This window comes from Erpetoichthys calabaricus, chromosome 10 (assembly GCF_900747795.2).
Source record: "Erpetoichthys calabaricus chromosome 10, fErpCal1.3, whole genome shotgun sequence".
Taxonomy (NCBI): Eukaryota; Metazoa; Chordata; class Cladistia; order Polypteriformes; family Polypteridae; genus Erpetoichthys; species Erpetoichthys calabaricus.
The window spans coordinates 92,578,284-92,593,884 of NC_041403.2; the positions used below are offsets into that span (position 1 = coordinate 92,578,284).

At 37.4% G+C, this 15,601-nt stretch overlaps 1 protein-coding gene across 1 annotated transcript in view; it reads right to left on the minus strand.

The window, feature by feature from the left end:
• LOC114659241 (short transient receptor potential channel 4-associated protein-like) overlaps positions 1-15,601 on the minus strand; it is a 102,127-nt gene that overhangs the window by 53,766 nt on the left and 32,760 nt on the right. The window contains 2 exon segments of the mRNA XM_028811605.2: positions 6,364-6,565; positions 6,994-7,122. Of these exon segments, the coding sequence (XP_028667438.1) occupies positions 6,364-6,565; positions 6,994-7,122 (331 nt within the window).

The window sequence follows — 15,601 nt, forward strand, 5'->3', positions numbered from 1 at the left end:
CCATAGTAAAATAGTATTAAAAACCATGCAAGTACATACAATGTAGGTAAAGTGTATACATTATAAATGCTATTCACAACGGATGACACTCATAGAGAGTATGAAGTTATTCTAAACAACTGAAAATGAATTGAGGCGATAGTTGTACTGGAAAAATCATCAACACAGAAAGGAATTTCATGTATGATTTGCCTTTAATGGTTAACCAAATAGGTATGGCATCGTGGACATCTGCCAATTTTCAGTGTTTTACTGGATGAGTATCTGCAGTCCAGTAACAGAAGAAAATTAGATAGTGCTGTGCCATCTTCAGATTTAGACCTCTTTAGAGTAGCCTTCTTCATGTGTGGCCATTTTGAAATCCTGAGGATGTAATAATCAAATCTAACTTATTAAAAAAGGTTTATTTAAAATTTATAAAGTGATATTCTGAAAAAGACCTAGGAGCCATGGAAGGATATTTATTTTGACAATACAGTGGAACCTCGGTTTGCGAGCATAATTCGTTCCAGAAACGTGTTTGTAGTCCACAGCACTCGTATATCAAAGTGAATTTCCCCATAAGAAATAATGGACACTCAGATGATTTGTTCCACAACCCAAAACTACTCATATAAAAATGATTAATACAAAATATAAAGTAAAAATACATAAAACAAATTAACCTGCACTTTACCTTTGAAAAGAATCACGGCTGGTGTGAGTGAGTTTCTAAACTCCTGTGGGATTGCACACAACGGGACGACACGCGGAAGAGCGTCCCAAAGCAATCGTAGTCTCCCAGCGCCGTAGCAGTTCGCCGTAAAACCGAATCCGAAAAGATCGCGGACATGCTATAAGCACCTGCCGTCGATGGGTGATACAAGGAACAAGGAACATTATAAATGCGCAGGGGCCCTGCCTGACTGCTGTGTCTGTGTATAGGAGAGCGGCAGATCCCGCTAAAATAAATAACCACGCTGTTGCTGTTTCAAGTTGAATAAAGCTTGTGTTGCTAAAGTACTGAGACTTAGCTTCGTGTTTTAGGGTGCAAGACGGGGACTCACACGTCACATCACGAGCACGCACACATACACACGCACACACTCGCGCGAGCACACACGCACGCACACACACAGTTACAATGCTAATGCTGCAGTAAACAGTATACGCTCGTACGGATGTTGACTATATGAGTGAGGCACGCCGACTCAGACGGAGAATAGGAGATGATTGCCCACAATCCCGCAGCGAGAGAGGGAGAGAACCACCATCAGCTCAGTTGTGATCACATGACGCTCAGCAGACAAAGCGTATACATACTACTCGTACTGCAAGACCTTGCTCATTTATCAAGTCAAAATTTATTAAAAATTTTTGCTCGTCTTGCAAATCACTCATAAACCAAGTTACTTGCAAACTGAGGTTCCACTGTATTAATTCTTAAAACGAATGTTTCTCACCTTACTACCAAAATTATGCTGAATTGATTAAATTGTTCTGTACTAGTCCAGAAGCCCCTTAGTTTGTCTCAGTACATACATTATAAATTTGGATCAGAAATGAGAATATGTAGCTAACTGCAAGTAGAAATAAGATTATATATATATATATATATATATATATATATATATATATATATATATATATATATATATATATATACACACACACATATACACACACATACATACATACACACACACACAGAGCCTGGCCCAAAAAAAAGTCGCCACCCAAAAAAAAAAAAGGTCACACACTGTAATATTTCGTTGGACCGCCTTTTGCTTTGATTACGGCACGCATTCGCTGTGGCATTGTTTCGATAAGCTTCTGCAATGTCACAAGATTTAGTTCCATCCAGTGTTGCATTAATTTTTCACCAAGAACTTGCATGATGGGTGCATCACTTTATCTGCCTCTCTTCTTACCCTGATGCGCCCATCGCTCTGGAACAGGGTAAATCTGGACTCATCAGACCACGTGACCTTCTTCCATTGCTCCAGAGTCCACTCTTTATGCTCCCTAGCAAATTGAAGCCTTTTTTTCCGGTTTGCCTCATTGATTAGTGGTTTTCTTACGGCTACACAGCTGTTCAGTCCCAATCCCTTGAATTCCCTTTGCATTGTGTGTGTGGAAATGCTCTTACTTTCACTATTAAACACAGACCCGAGTTCTACTTTTTTTTCTTCGATTTGATTTCACCAAACGTTTAAGTGATCGCCAATCACGATCATTCAGGATTTTTTTCCGGCCACATTTCTTCCTTGAAGATGATGGGTCCCCACTATCCTTCCAGTTTTTAATAATGCGTTGGACAGTTCTTAACCCAATTTTAGTAGTTTCTGCAATCTCCTTAGATGTTTTCTCTGCTTGATGCATGCCAATGATTTGACCCTTCTCAAACAGACTAACATCTTTTCCACGATCACGAGATGTGTCTTTCGACATGGTTGTTTAAGAAATGAGAAGCAACTCATTGCACCAGTTGGGGTTAAATAACTTGTTGCCAGCTGAAAGATAATCGCCCATTCAGTAATTATCCAATAGGAGGCTCGTACCTATTTGCTTAGTTAAATCCAGGTGGCGACTTTTTTTTTGGCCAGGCAGTGTATTTACTAGTGATGCACAATAGTAATGGCTTTATATTTGTATTGGCAGATAATAGGTTAAAATAACTAATCGGCATCGGACCGAAGACAAAATTTGACAGATGATTCAAAATGATTATTTGATGATGTATTCACTGTGTTCCAGATGAGCAAGATGTTTAGGCGATGCTGAGCTACTGTGCAAAAATGTCTGCGATGTGGAAGTTTTCCAAAGTAAGAGAGAGCGACATAAAATATGGCCTTTGTAACACTTGTTTCACTATTGTCTTGCACGAAGGGACTAAAGTGCGAAATTTCAGTACCATCAACTTAATTACACAATTGAACACACGTCATCTTGACAAATATACAAAATTCCGCAGAGCAAAAAAAGAGGAGAATCATGCTTCCCCATGCACAAAATCAGTAACTGCAGGTGCACAGCCTGTTGATCAGTTACTTGAAAAATCAAATAAATTTTATAAAGATAGCCGTAATGCTCAAACAATTACTCCAAAGGTGATTCCAAAGGACGATTTGCCATTTTTTGTTGTAGAAGATAAGAGATTTCAAAGGCTGGTTAAGCATCTCCAGCCCCATTACCTGATACTCAGCCGCCATCATTTCTCTGACGTAGTGCTTCCAGAGCTACATAATATTATGGAAAGTCATGTGCACAAATTCCTTGCTGACAATGTCACAGCCATAAGCCTTACCACTGATATAGAGACATACAGCCTAATTTAACTTCTCAGTGGATTGACCACAATTTTCAATTACAGAAAGCAATCTCGCATGCCCAAGAATGCTCTAGATCACATACGGGTGATGCTATCTCCGTGGCACTTAAAAGAATGTTTGAAATATGGAAAATACCCAAAAAGGATGTTCATGTAGTACTACGAGACAACACACATAACATTGCAAAGACTATGGAGGCCTGCGGGATCCCAAGTTTGCCATGTGTGGCTCATACTTTACACCTTGCTGTGAATGACAGTATACTATCCCAGCTTAAGATATAATAGCGATCGTCATAAAAATAGTCTGTCATTTTATATGCATACTATATGCTGCAAAGCTTGCAGGAGCAAAAAAGAGGCCTTTGAATCTTATGCCTCTGATTCTGAGTTACAACTCTACTGCCTAATCAGTGGGGTTTGATCTAGAACATAACCACACTCCTCACTCCATTTGAAAAACTGATAAAAGAAAATTTTCTAATCTGAAGCCTTGGCTTCTAACATTATTCCTTCGGTTAATGCATTAAATCAACTGTTAACTAAGGGTGATCATAGTGACTTTGGAGACAAAACCAGTAAAAGCACTCTCTTGCAAGTTGTAAACAATAATTTAATTGAGAGTTACACAGAACCCATGTACAATGTTGCCACTATTGTAGACCCAAGATTCAAGGACCACTATTTCAATGCAGAGGTAAAATCACTGGCACTTGAAATGTTACAAGCTCTGATGGAATTTACATTGAACATGTGACTCACACGTAGATAAATGACATGGAGACATGCATGCTGTTAGAACAAAATTCTTGAAAAGAGCACAGTGATTGCTTTGGAAAAACAGCCAGATAGCAAAAGAGGCAAGTTAAAGAAAAAAATTAAGGTAAATAAGCTCTGGGGAGATCTTTATAGCATTACTATAAATAATAACTAGAGCTCTCAGATCGAATAATCACTATGTTAATATAATTGGGATGTATAAAAACTCCTGGAAGGCAAAAAAAAAAAAAAAAAGCCAATTGAAAGTAACAGAGCGGTTGTTGGTTTTATGCTCATTACTTTTCAGGATCAGACTATACGTGTTTCTAAATTGTTAACTCGTACGGTTATTAGTCATTAGTTAAACAGCCAGCATCCTCCATGTTAAAAACACCCCTTTTAAAAAGACCACTAGCTTTTATCTAGCGACCAAGCCAACTATATCCTATGTTTCTTTCCTTTATATTTTTGTCCGGTGTGTGTTAACTTAGTAGTTTTGTAGATAAACACAAACTAATTTTACAGATTTTTTTTTATAAGTTACTTTGAAAAATACTGTCAGCTAAATAAATGGTAATACACATCAAATACTTAAAGATCACCACAATGCAACATTTAATGCACTTGTTTCATTTGTAAAACATGTAAAGGATCAAAGCTCTTCAGTTAATTTACTATAAAAAAAAGACACATGAATATAAAGTCCTTTGGACTCTAGGGGGTAAAAAATGACAGCATGTACTTTGTTTGAGCAATCATGGACAATTTGTTTGTTTTGCTTATAAATATCATAGTCAGAAAGTGCCAGTGCAGTGTGTGCCTTATTCCTCTTTGGATTGCTTTTTGTGAGACAGTCAATCACATTCATTAAAGCCACCATTTTCATCAGAGTCTCTTAAGCAGTAATAAGCGACTCGAAAACATGTCATGATTTACAGTCAAACAGTAAAAATTTTAAGAAAATTTTTAAAAACCAAGAATACAGTAAAGATATGCATTCAAGCACCAAACGCTTTTACCCTATATGTTCAAATACGATATACTTATTTTAAGTATAACAATTCTAATCTTAATCTGACAGCACTAGTAAAAGCCAAAATGCAGGTTTATTTTTTTAGATATGAAAGATGACACTGAATATAATGTTGTACATGTATACATGCTATTTTGCAGGTGCAGAGATTTCTTTCAGAAGCACCAATTGCAAGGAATGAAAATCCACTGAAATATTGGAACAACTGTAGTCGATTTCCTACAATTGCCAAAGTAGCATGCAAGTACCTGTCAGCCCCATGTACTAGCGCGGACAGCATGAGATTATTCAGTGCGGCTCCTAATGTGATCAACGAAAAGCTAAACAGATTTCCTCTGACAAGGAAGAAATGCTCTTGTTTGTTAAGAAAAACCTCCCCATCATGCTAAAAGTTATTGTTGTTACTTATTTCTTTACTGTTGTACATTCTTCCATTTTTAAAATTTTCATTGTTTCAGTTGTGGTTAGATTTATTCTATCAAAAAAAGAAAAAAATATTGTATAGTATTCAATACTGCAGCCTGTAAAACTGAGGATTAGATAGCCAGCTAAATGTTGTTAAGCAGAAGCTTTTTTTTTTTTAATGACTGTAAATAATTTGCAAAAGTTATTGCTATTCTTAAGTGGTATTGGTTATTCTACTGTCATTGTATCATTTTACACCTTTTTCAATTTTCATTTTATCAATTATGGTTGAATTTGTTCCATAAAAAGAAAGAAAAGTGTACATAAAGCAACAGCCTGCAAAACTATTTGCCATACAATGAACAGGTAAGACAGCCAAATGTGGCAGATGTCATTGGTTTTTAATGATTGAATGTGGTGGCAAAATTGGTATACAAATAAATGTTACACTTCTCTGTAATTCTCATCCAGACAGATCAAATGTCATTTTTCTCTGTTTCTTATAAATGTGTATATCTGCATAGATATCAGAATCAGCAGATAAGTACATAGACATAATCAGATATCAGTATTGGCCCAGAATTCCCACATCAGCACACCTTTAATAGTTACAGTATGCCCATGACCCACTCATCTTTGCCACCAGTAAAATATTTTCTAGGATAATTTCACAAGTTCTCAGGATGCAAAATTAATTTGAATAAGAATATGATTTTTTCCAGTGAATTCTCCTTCATACCAAACCAAGCTAGATTCAAAGAAAACAAGACGACAGGTAAAATGAATTCAAAGTTCACATCTAATTAATGAAAATCTCAGCTTTGGGAGAGTTAAGCATTCTATTAGCACATTTTACCTTGGTTAATTTCTGCACGTGATGGGTTAGAATTTTTTTTCTGTTGGGCATTTTTGGCAAGGAGCGTATGCTTATCATCATTCCCAACATCAAGTTCTGAAATGGTAACTGACAGAATTCGACAGAAGTTGGCAAGCTGCTGTTGATCAAACCGCTGAACAAGACTGGGTAGGTCAGGAATGTCTTCTAATTGGATCATCTCCTTAAACAGAAAGGAAAGATATTTTTTTTACATCAGGAAAACAATAATCATCTTTGTTACCACATTTTGTAAAGAGATACAAGAACACACAATGTAATTACCAATACAGCAATAGAAGTTAAAATGTTGAGATGAAATAAAATAAATAAAACAACTTTAGCTCATAGACTGCTTCCTCAAAAATTCATACAATGAGAAAGAGCTTACATCCTACAAATTCACCTTATGCACATACAGTATTAACAAGTTCATGAAAGGACATGAACCAAATTATTGTAAACCTGCACATGGTCTTAAACTTCACAGAAACCCTAAAGTACATTAAATAAAACAGCCAAAAAAGAAATGAAAATGTTTAAATGTAAAACAACTTCATACTTTCAAAGGAACTAAATACTTGCTATAGCTCTCTGTACTTGTCTACTTACCTTTTTAACACCAAGAATGTCCTCAATTAATGTGGCTGTTTGTAAAAAGGTCTTTTTATTTGTCATTAGTGTGAACAGGAAAAGGACAAACTCATTTCTTGCTGCAAGGCTCTTTGTGATGCTCTCAGTCTTGAAGAAAAACAAAAGAAAAATATTAAAATATGGTGCGTAAATTATTGTTTTAACAGAGATCTGATGTCTGGCATCAGGTGTAAAAACAGGACAGGTTGAGTATCCCTAATCCGAAATCCCTGGAACCAAAGGTATTGGATATTAGATAAAGTATTTTGGATATTTTCGGACTTTGGAATATTTGCATATACATTAGGAAATAATGTGGGGCCAACTTTGATCAAGCATGGAAATGCAGTTATTGTAATGACTTCTTTGCAGGTAAAGGAAAGGAAAACAGGTTGGCCACAGAATGCAGTTAAAAAAAAAAAAAAAAAAGTTTTAGGGTGGGAGTTCAAAACGAGAGAGGCAAGGATGGTGAGGGACAGAACTGATTCCAAAGAAATACTTACCTACAGTTAGTGCCATGAGAAACATTTTCACCAAGATGTGTGGGCCCAGTCCTTTGGAAGGGCCATTATACACGGCAAACTAAAACCAAGACTCTTTCTCCATCTGCTCTTACTATTGAGCGCTCACCCAACCAAATTATCATGCTCGTCACTTTCTCTTCACGATACCCTTCCTTCTATCATTCCCCTCCAGGCGAGTCTGGTATCTCTGTGCTCACTGGTTTGAACCAGCTGCTTACACCCCTTCCATCACTCCTGCTGGCGGTCCTCATTTGTATAGTCAGCTTGTGATGTCATGTTCTTTATCCCTTCTCGGCACTGCACCGACACATGGATGGTTGTCAAGGCATAGTCAGTATATTATAATGTGTGTTGACGTGAGAAACATGTTAAACTTCAAAAGTGATGAAGATGATACATAGACTATTCTAGTTCCCTTTTAAGAGGGTCAATGCTGTGTATTTGACCTTAAGACCCTTTTTGCTTTATCATCAGCTTATAACAACCATCTGTTATCCCTTCTCAGAGAACTGGCAAAAGGTCAGGAATATCTCAGCCAACCTACACTTCATCATGTCCACTGTACTGGAGGCCAATAACCAAAAAACCGAGTAGCCACACTCAGTTGCCCTATTCTGTGGCATGTGTTTACACACATAAACCTGGGCTGTGTGATAGGTTCTTAATATGTTCTCAAAGCATCATAAACAAGTGTATATAGAGTAGAAAACCTAGTATATTCTGCTGCAATATTATAAAATATTAGGAAACAATTTTAATCAAAATTTAATGATACCATGAATAACTTCCTCAAAGGAGTACTCAGCTTAAATTAAATAAAATAGAAATAGTTGCATCTCCTATGCTTAACTGAGTTTAAATTGTATGTATTGTAATCAACACCTTAAATGCCCTATTGGCATCTGTGTCCATCATCAGTAAACATGATGCACTATCTCTGACTTTTTTTAAATATAAGTAAAGACAAAGCTCTTAATTCATTGCCACACTGGTCATATAGCATAATACAGGCACATTTGTATACTATACATGAGTTGTTTTATAGTTTACACTTTTTGCAATGATTCCAAATTATGTATTTGCATATACCTGCTTTTTCTCGCCTGTAACTCCCTGTATGATTTGGCCAGGTTATTTATTGTATAATGTTCACCAACACAGTATTCCTATGTTTAAGGTCAGATAATTTGTATTTTACATCCAGTGTTCTTAAACCACTTCTTAACTTCTTACTTCACTATGGCAGGGATTCTGAAACTTTTTAATTTAAAGAACCAAATAAGAAAATCAGCACCATGCTGGGACCCAGGAAGAGGATTATTACCATAACAACAAGTAGAGCCACACACAGACACAAATAGCAATAAAAAACTGTAAACATTTTGGTATCCTTCCTTTTACAGACATTTGTCATATTAATATTAAAAAAAAAAAACAGAAAAGGGGAAAGCAAATATAGTTAATAAAACTAATTATTATTCAAAACTGGAAATAGACTCCTGAACAGTAATATTACTGGCAGTGTATATACTTAGCACAAGATTCAGTAAACTTGCAAAAAATAATTTATAACTAGTGCGGTGTGGTGATGTAATAATTTTTGAAAGGATTATATGAACAATCACTTAACTTAGTCACTGTATACAGAAAAAAGCAGCCAATTAACTGATTCAGTTTATTTGCCTTGTCTTAAATACTGTATTAAAAATTCAAATGAGCTTCAACACTGACAAAGCATTTTTCTAAATGAGTTTGTAAAAGGTTCAACACATCAGACTAACAATTCTTAAAAAAATGTATAAATTATTTGTATTTTGCGTGGTAACATTATAAATCTTGAGGAATAAATAACTTAAAAGTTCAATTTGAAATATTTAATGCAACTTATCCTGTAAATTATTTTCTGTCCACTACAAGTACATTTCACTGAATGTTGAACTGCATTCATGGAGAAACACGGTTCTCTTCACAATGCATATGTACACAGTTACAGAATGACAATAAAGTTTGATTTGACATATACATGTGAGGAAGCAGATATCCTCCCAGCATTAATAAAGAACTTTTTTTTTTTATTATTTTACTGATTTTATTCAAAGAAAACAACATTCCATATGAACATGTCTTACTTAACAAACCAGAATTCAACCCCAGCCTAAGAGAAAGGGAAGAGAGCCAAAAGCATGAGCCAATCCAAAAAAAGGAGTACAGTAATCCCTCGCTATATCGCGCTTCGCCTTTCGCGGCTTCACTCAATCGTGGATTTTATATGTAAGCATATTTAAATATATATCGCGGATTTTTTGCTGGTTCGCGGATTTCTGTGGACAATGGGTCTTTTAATTTCTGGTACATGCTTCCTCAGTTGGTTTGCCCAGTTGATTTCATACAAGGGACGCTATTGGCAGATGGCTGAGAAGCTACCCAACTTACTTTTCTCCCTCTCTCTCTTGCGCTGACTTTTTCTGATCCTGACGTAGGGGGATTGAGCAGGGGGGCTATTCGCAAACCTAGACGATACGGACGATCGTCTAAAAATGCTGAAAGATTATATTCACATTGCTACCTTCTGTGCAGCTGCTTCCTGAAGCGACATGCTGCACGGTGCTTCGCATACTTAAAAGCTCGAAGGGCACGTATTGATTTGTGCTTGTTTGTTTTTCTCTGTCTGTCTCTCTCTGCTCCTGACGGAGGGGGTGTGAGCTGCCGCCTTCAACAGCTTTGTGCCGCGGTGCTTCGCATACTTAAAAGCCAAACAGCCCTATTGATTTGTTTGCTTTTCTCTATCTCTCTGACATTATCTGCTCCTGACGCGCACTCCTTTGAAGAGGAAGATATGTTTGCATTCTTTTAATTGTGAGACGGAACTGTCATCTCTGTCTTGTCATGGAGCACAGTTTAAACTTTTGAAAAAGAGACAAATGTTTGTTTGCAGTGTTTGAATAACGTTCCTGTCTCTCTACAACCTCCTGTGTTTCTGCGCAAATCTGTGACCCAAGCATGACAATATAAAAATAACCATATAAACATATGGTTTCTACTTCGCGGATTTTCTTATTTCGCGGGTGGCTCTGGAACGCAACCCCCGGGATGGAGGAGGGATTACTGTACTTAGGAGGTACTGAGTGAGTTGGAAATTGTATAGGGAGAGAAGTACTGCTTAGATTAAATAGGCTGGTATCAAACAAATCATCAGCACCAGATAAATTTACCCTCAAGTTCTTAAACGTTAGTGAGTACATATATAAACCATCCATCCATCCATTTTCTAAACCATTGACGCATATTTTTAGGAAGTCACTGCACACTGGGAAAATTCTGAAGGACTGGAAAATGGCAAATATTACCCTGTTATATAAAAAGGGAGACTGGACCGATCCAAGCAACTATAGGCCAGTAAGCTTAACGTGCATCACAGGTAAATAGAAGCAATTAATAAGGATAAGATTAAGCAACAAATGGCAAGAACAGGAGTTTTACTTAATGCTCGGCATGGGTTCAGAAGAGGGAGGTCAGATTTTACCAATATGCTGGAATACTGACGAAACAACAAAAGGATGTGATCAAAGTGGAGCATATGATATTTATCTTGCCTTTCAGAAAGCATTTAATAAAGTGCCACATGAGAGGCTGAGCAGCAAACTAAAGGAACTGGGAATTCATGGTGTCGTTTGTACATGGGTGTAAAATTGGCTCAGATGTAGGAAGCACAGGATGATGGTGTGAGGTGCCATATCAGAACTGACTAATGTTAAGAGTGGTGTCCCACAGGTATCAGTGCTAAGATGGCCATTATTTTTAATATAAATAAATGAATTGAATATGAATATAAATAACAAGTTGGTTAAGTCTGCAGATGATACCAAGCTAGGTGGACTGGCAGATAATCTAGAATCTGCTGAATTATTACAGAGGGACTTGGACAGCATACAGGCTTGGGCAGATCTGTGGCAGATTAAATTTCATGTAAGTAAAACTCAAGTATTACACGCAGGAAGTAAAAATGTTAGCTTTGAATACACAATGGGAGAGCTCAAAATTGAATGTACTCTTTATGAGAGGGATTTAGGAGTCATCCGCTGCCAGACAGTGTTCAGAAGCCATTAAGAAGACTAACAAAATGTTTAATTATATAACACAATGTATAGTGTACAAACAAGTCCAGTGAGGTTAGGCTCAAGTTTTACAACACACTGGTGAGGCCTCATCTGGAGTACTGTGTGCAGTTTTAGTCTCCAGGGTACAAAAAGGAGATAGCAGCGCTAAAATAAGTTCAGCCAAGAACGACTAGGCTGATTTCTGGCTACAGGGGATGAATTATAGGAAAGATTAAAAAACCTGAGCCTTTTCAGTTTAAGCAAAAGAAGATTAAGAGGAGACATGATTGAAGCATTTAAAATTATGAAGGGAACTAGCAGGAGTATCCGTCATTGCCCGGGAATCTATAACTGGTGAATTTCCCAAATGAAAGAAACAGAACATAGAAATAGAACAAACAGTTTTCTGGTTCACATTTTATTGTAAGTTCGTCCACTTGTGTCTGCTGTGGCGTTTGAGACGCCCTTGAAATAGACTTTTCTCTGGCATCTGAAGTGGACCGTGGAATTGTACGTCTTTTTTTTTTCGGTGGCATGGGTATATTCGCGTAAAGCAGGACAATTATAATGTGTTACATGGTATTACGTACGTAATACGCACCACAGTGAGATTAATTTACTTTATTTACACTACGTCGGAAAGCAAACAAATCATAGACATATATAGATAGACGCCACATTCACTGTGTTGCCCAGTCGACACGATACGTCAGCGCGTCCGCCCTATTGCGAGTGGTAAAAGTGCCATTTAAACTAATACACAGACGTGGAAACTGGGTTTTCTGATGAAAAAACAACGTTTAAAACAGTATCGTTTATGTACAACAGATTTTGGCGAATCATTTAAATGTAATTATGTATATCCATTTATACACTAATAAAGGCAATTATTAAATACTACTACTAATAATAATTATATTATTATTATTATTAAATAATTCCTCCCATATAAGTAACATTTTGTGGACTGCCTTCTTCCATCTCCGAAACATTTCTAGGCTTTGTCCTGTTCTTACGCAACACAGTAATGAATTATTGATTAATGCCTGAGTCACCTCACGTATAGATTACTGTAATGCTATTCTATCTGGCATCCCACAAAAACGTATCCATCGCTTACAACTTCTTCAAAATTCTGCTGCCAGGATAATAACCTGCTGTTCTAAATCCACTGAACATATTACACCGATTCTCAACTTTACTGGCTCCCTGTTAACTACAGAATACAATACAAAATACCGCTCTTAACATTTAAAGCTCTCCACAATCTCACTGATCTCCTACAAACTGACACCCCTCTCGCTCACTCAGATCCTCATCTGCAGCTCTACTTTCTGTACCACACTCTGTTGAACCAACACCGACTTGCCATACTGGGCTGTCCAGCGGCGTCACTGCAGCATTCGAACATTCTTAGCCAATCATGTAATACTGCGTCCGCGTTTGCCACGTTATGTTCTAAGTACAGAGGCAGAGTCCCATTGCATGGTTCTAACTTGTATTGAGTCGAGGTATCGACGCGAACATCATACATATGGGGTATTGACGCGAACACCATACATCGTCATACATACGAGGTATTGACGTGAACACCATACATACAGATACTATCAAATTATATATAAGGATTAGTACTGTGCAGTGGATCAATCAAGACTATTTTATAAGGAATTCATACAAAACACAGGGACAGTTTCTCTTTACACAGAGAACCATAGACACATGGAATAAGCTAAAAAGTAGTGTGGTAGACTGTAGGTCTTTAGGGACTTTCGAAACTAGACTAATGTTACTTTTGAAGAATTAAGTGGATTAGTAGGACGAGGTTTGCTGGGCTGAAAGGCGTATTCTTGTGTAGATTGTTCTAATGTTTTGACATCGTGCCTAACATCTACCTTGTCCCAACCTTTTAATATTTTCTGCTGTTCTTAAAAGTCTCGGTAATCAAAAAAACATGTCCTTTACACTACCAGTAGACTGAAGTGTCAACCCAGTTTAAAATAATGTTATGAGAAACAACTCTTTCTCACTGAAGCATGTTAAATTAAATGCAATATCGTCTGTGCACCAATGCTACACAGTTTTAAATTCAATGTATGCCATAACAGTGAACACGCAATGAAACAGTGATCAGTACTCCATACCCACTCAAACTGTATTTAGTATACAACACTGCCATGGCAATATATGTAAACTATTTTACATATTAGTGTTATTCGCCCTTCATAACAATCCGAAAATTATTACATTCTTTCACTGTATCTGTGATTTTCATTTTGACATTTCAAACTAGAGCTGTGGTACCTTTAACTATGTCATTCTTTCATCCCTTCCCTTGCAGGCTATGTTAGTTAAACAGTTTTAGCTGGTTATAGCAGAAGAGATGGTGTCATGGGTTAAACTTAATATATTTTCCTGCAATACAAATGAAAGCTCCCTGTGAGGTGTCAACAGCTTTGTTTCACCACAATAAATAGTACCAGATTCAACAGATTCAAAGGTCAGCAAGACTATATATTTATACATACTAACACAAAAAGAACAAGCTACATGATGAATATCCTTTATTGTAATTAGGAAGCTCAATTCAGTAGCTAAATAAAAAATAGAAACTTAAAATGGCCAGTACTGCAGTTTTCCCCATAAATGATACGTGGACATTGTGAATCATTCACACACAAACACACAAAAAAAACCCCTCAAATGGACAGCATGTAAAATCGATGGAAGACTTGCGCCGCGTGGAGGTCTCTCTTCAAGTGTGATGTTAATTAACGGTTAGTGTAACTATCCAAGTGTGTTTTTAGGGTTAAACCTAAGTTGCTCAAACTGTTTTGTAATGCAATGCGGTAGTGACTGCAGTTCCACCTGCCTGCTGCTTGTCCGCTAATATGGTATGCAGCGGAACAGCAAACACTTTATGTAAGATTGCTTAGCAGAAAAGACACAGAAAAGAGGGGGCACATTTCAGGCAATGTCTGTGCATTTGCGACCTCATCTTATGCACCAAGATGTTTTATCTATAGATATTGTTTGCTTGAACTGTCATCCCAGTTAAAACCAAACAGTTTCCAAATAGCAAAGCTAAGTGTATCCGTTTCTAAACTCTTCCTCTTCTGATTCTTGCTCCATTTTTTTTTTGCCCACACACCGCCACCAGGTGACATGGGCAGAGTCAACGTAAACATGCTTAGGAGCAACACTGGAGATTTCACAGAATTTGTTTAACATTCAGTCATAGTGGAAAATCAAATAAAATTGCTAAACATCACAATGTTAGCTTTTATATATTGATTTTTCTTAAATGTTGAACTGAATCAAAAAATGTGATATATTGCACAGCACTAAGATAAATTTAGCATGTTTTGCCAACATAAAGAAGCAATTTGCAGCACTGTCGGGTTTTCCTGACATAATCAGAGCCATTTACTGAACTTCTACGAGCAATAAAGGCACCTGACATGAATGAAGCTACTTTTGTTAACTGTAAATAGTGACTTTCTATTAATTCCCAGGACACAGAGGAGAGGTAGTACAATCTATTTTCCCTCTAAGCTGTACAACTGCATGCCAGTTAATTTTAACGGTGCCGCACAGCACTTCCGGACTGTCGCTCTGACGTCACATGTGATGAAGACGATGGAGCGGCTGCTGCTTCACCACCTGAGGCCACAGGTACGCCACGCCCTCGACCCTCTGCAGTTCGCATACCAGGAGAAGGTGGGAGCGGAGGATGCCATCATCTATATGCTACACTGATCCCTCTCCCACTTGGAGAGAGGCAGTGGTGCTGTAAGAATTATGTTTCTGGACTTCTCTAGCGCCTTCAATACCATCCAACCTCTGCTCCTTAGGGACAAGCTGACAGAGATGGGAGTAGATTCATACCTGGTGGCATGGATCGTGGACTATCTTACAAACAGACCTCAGTATGTGCGTCTCGGGAACTGCAGGTCTGACATTGTG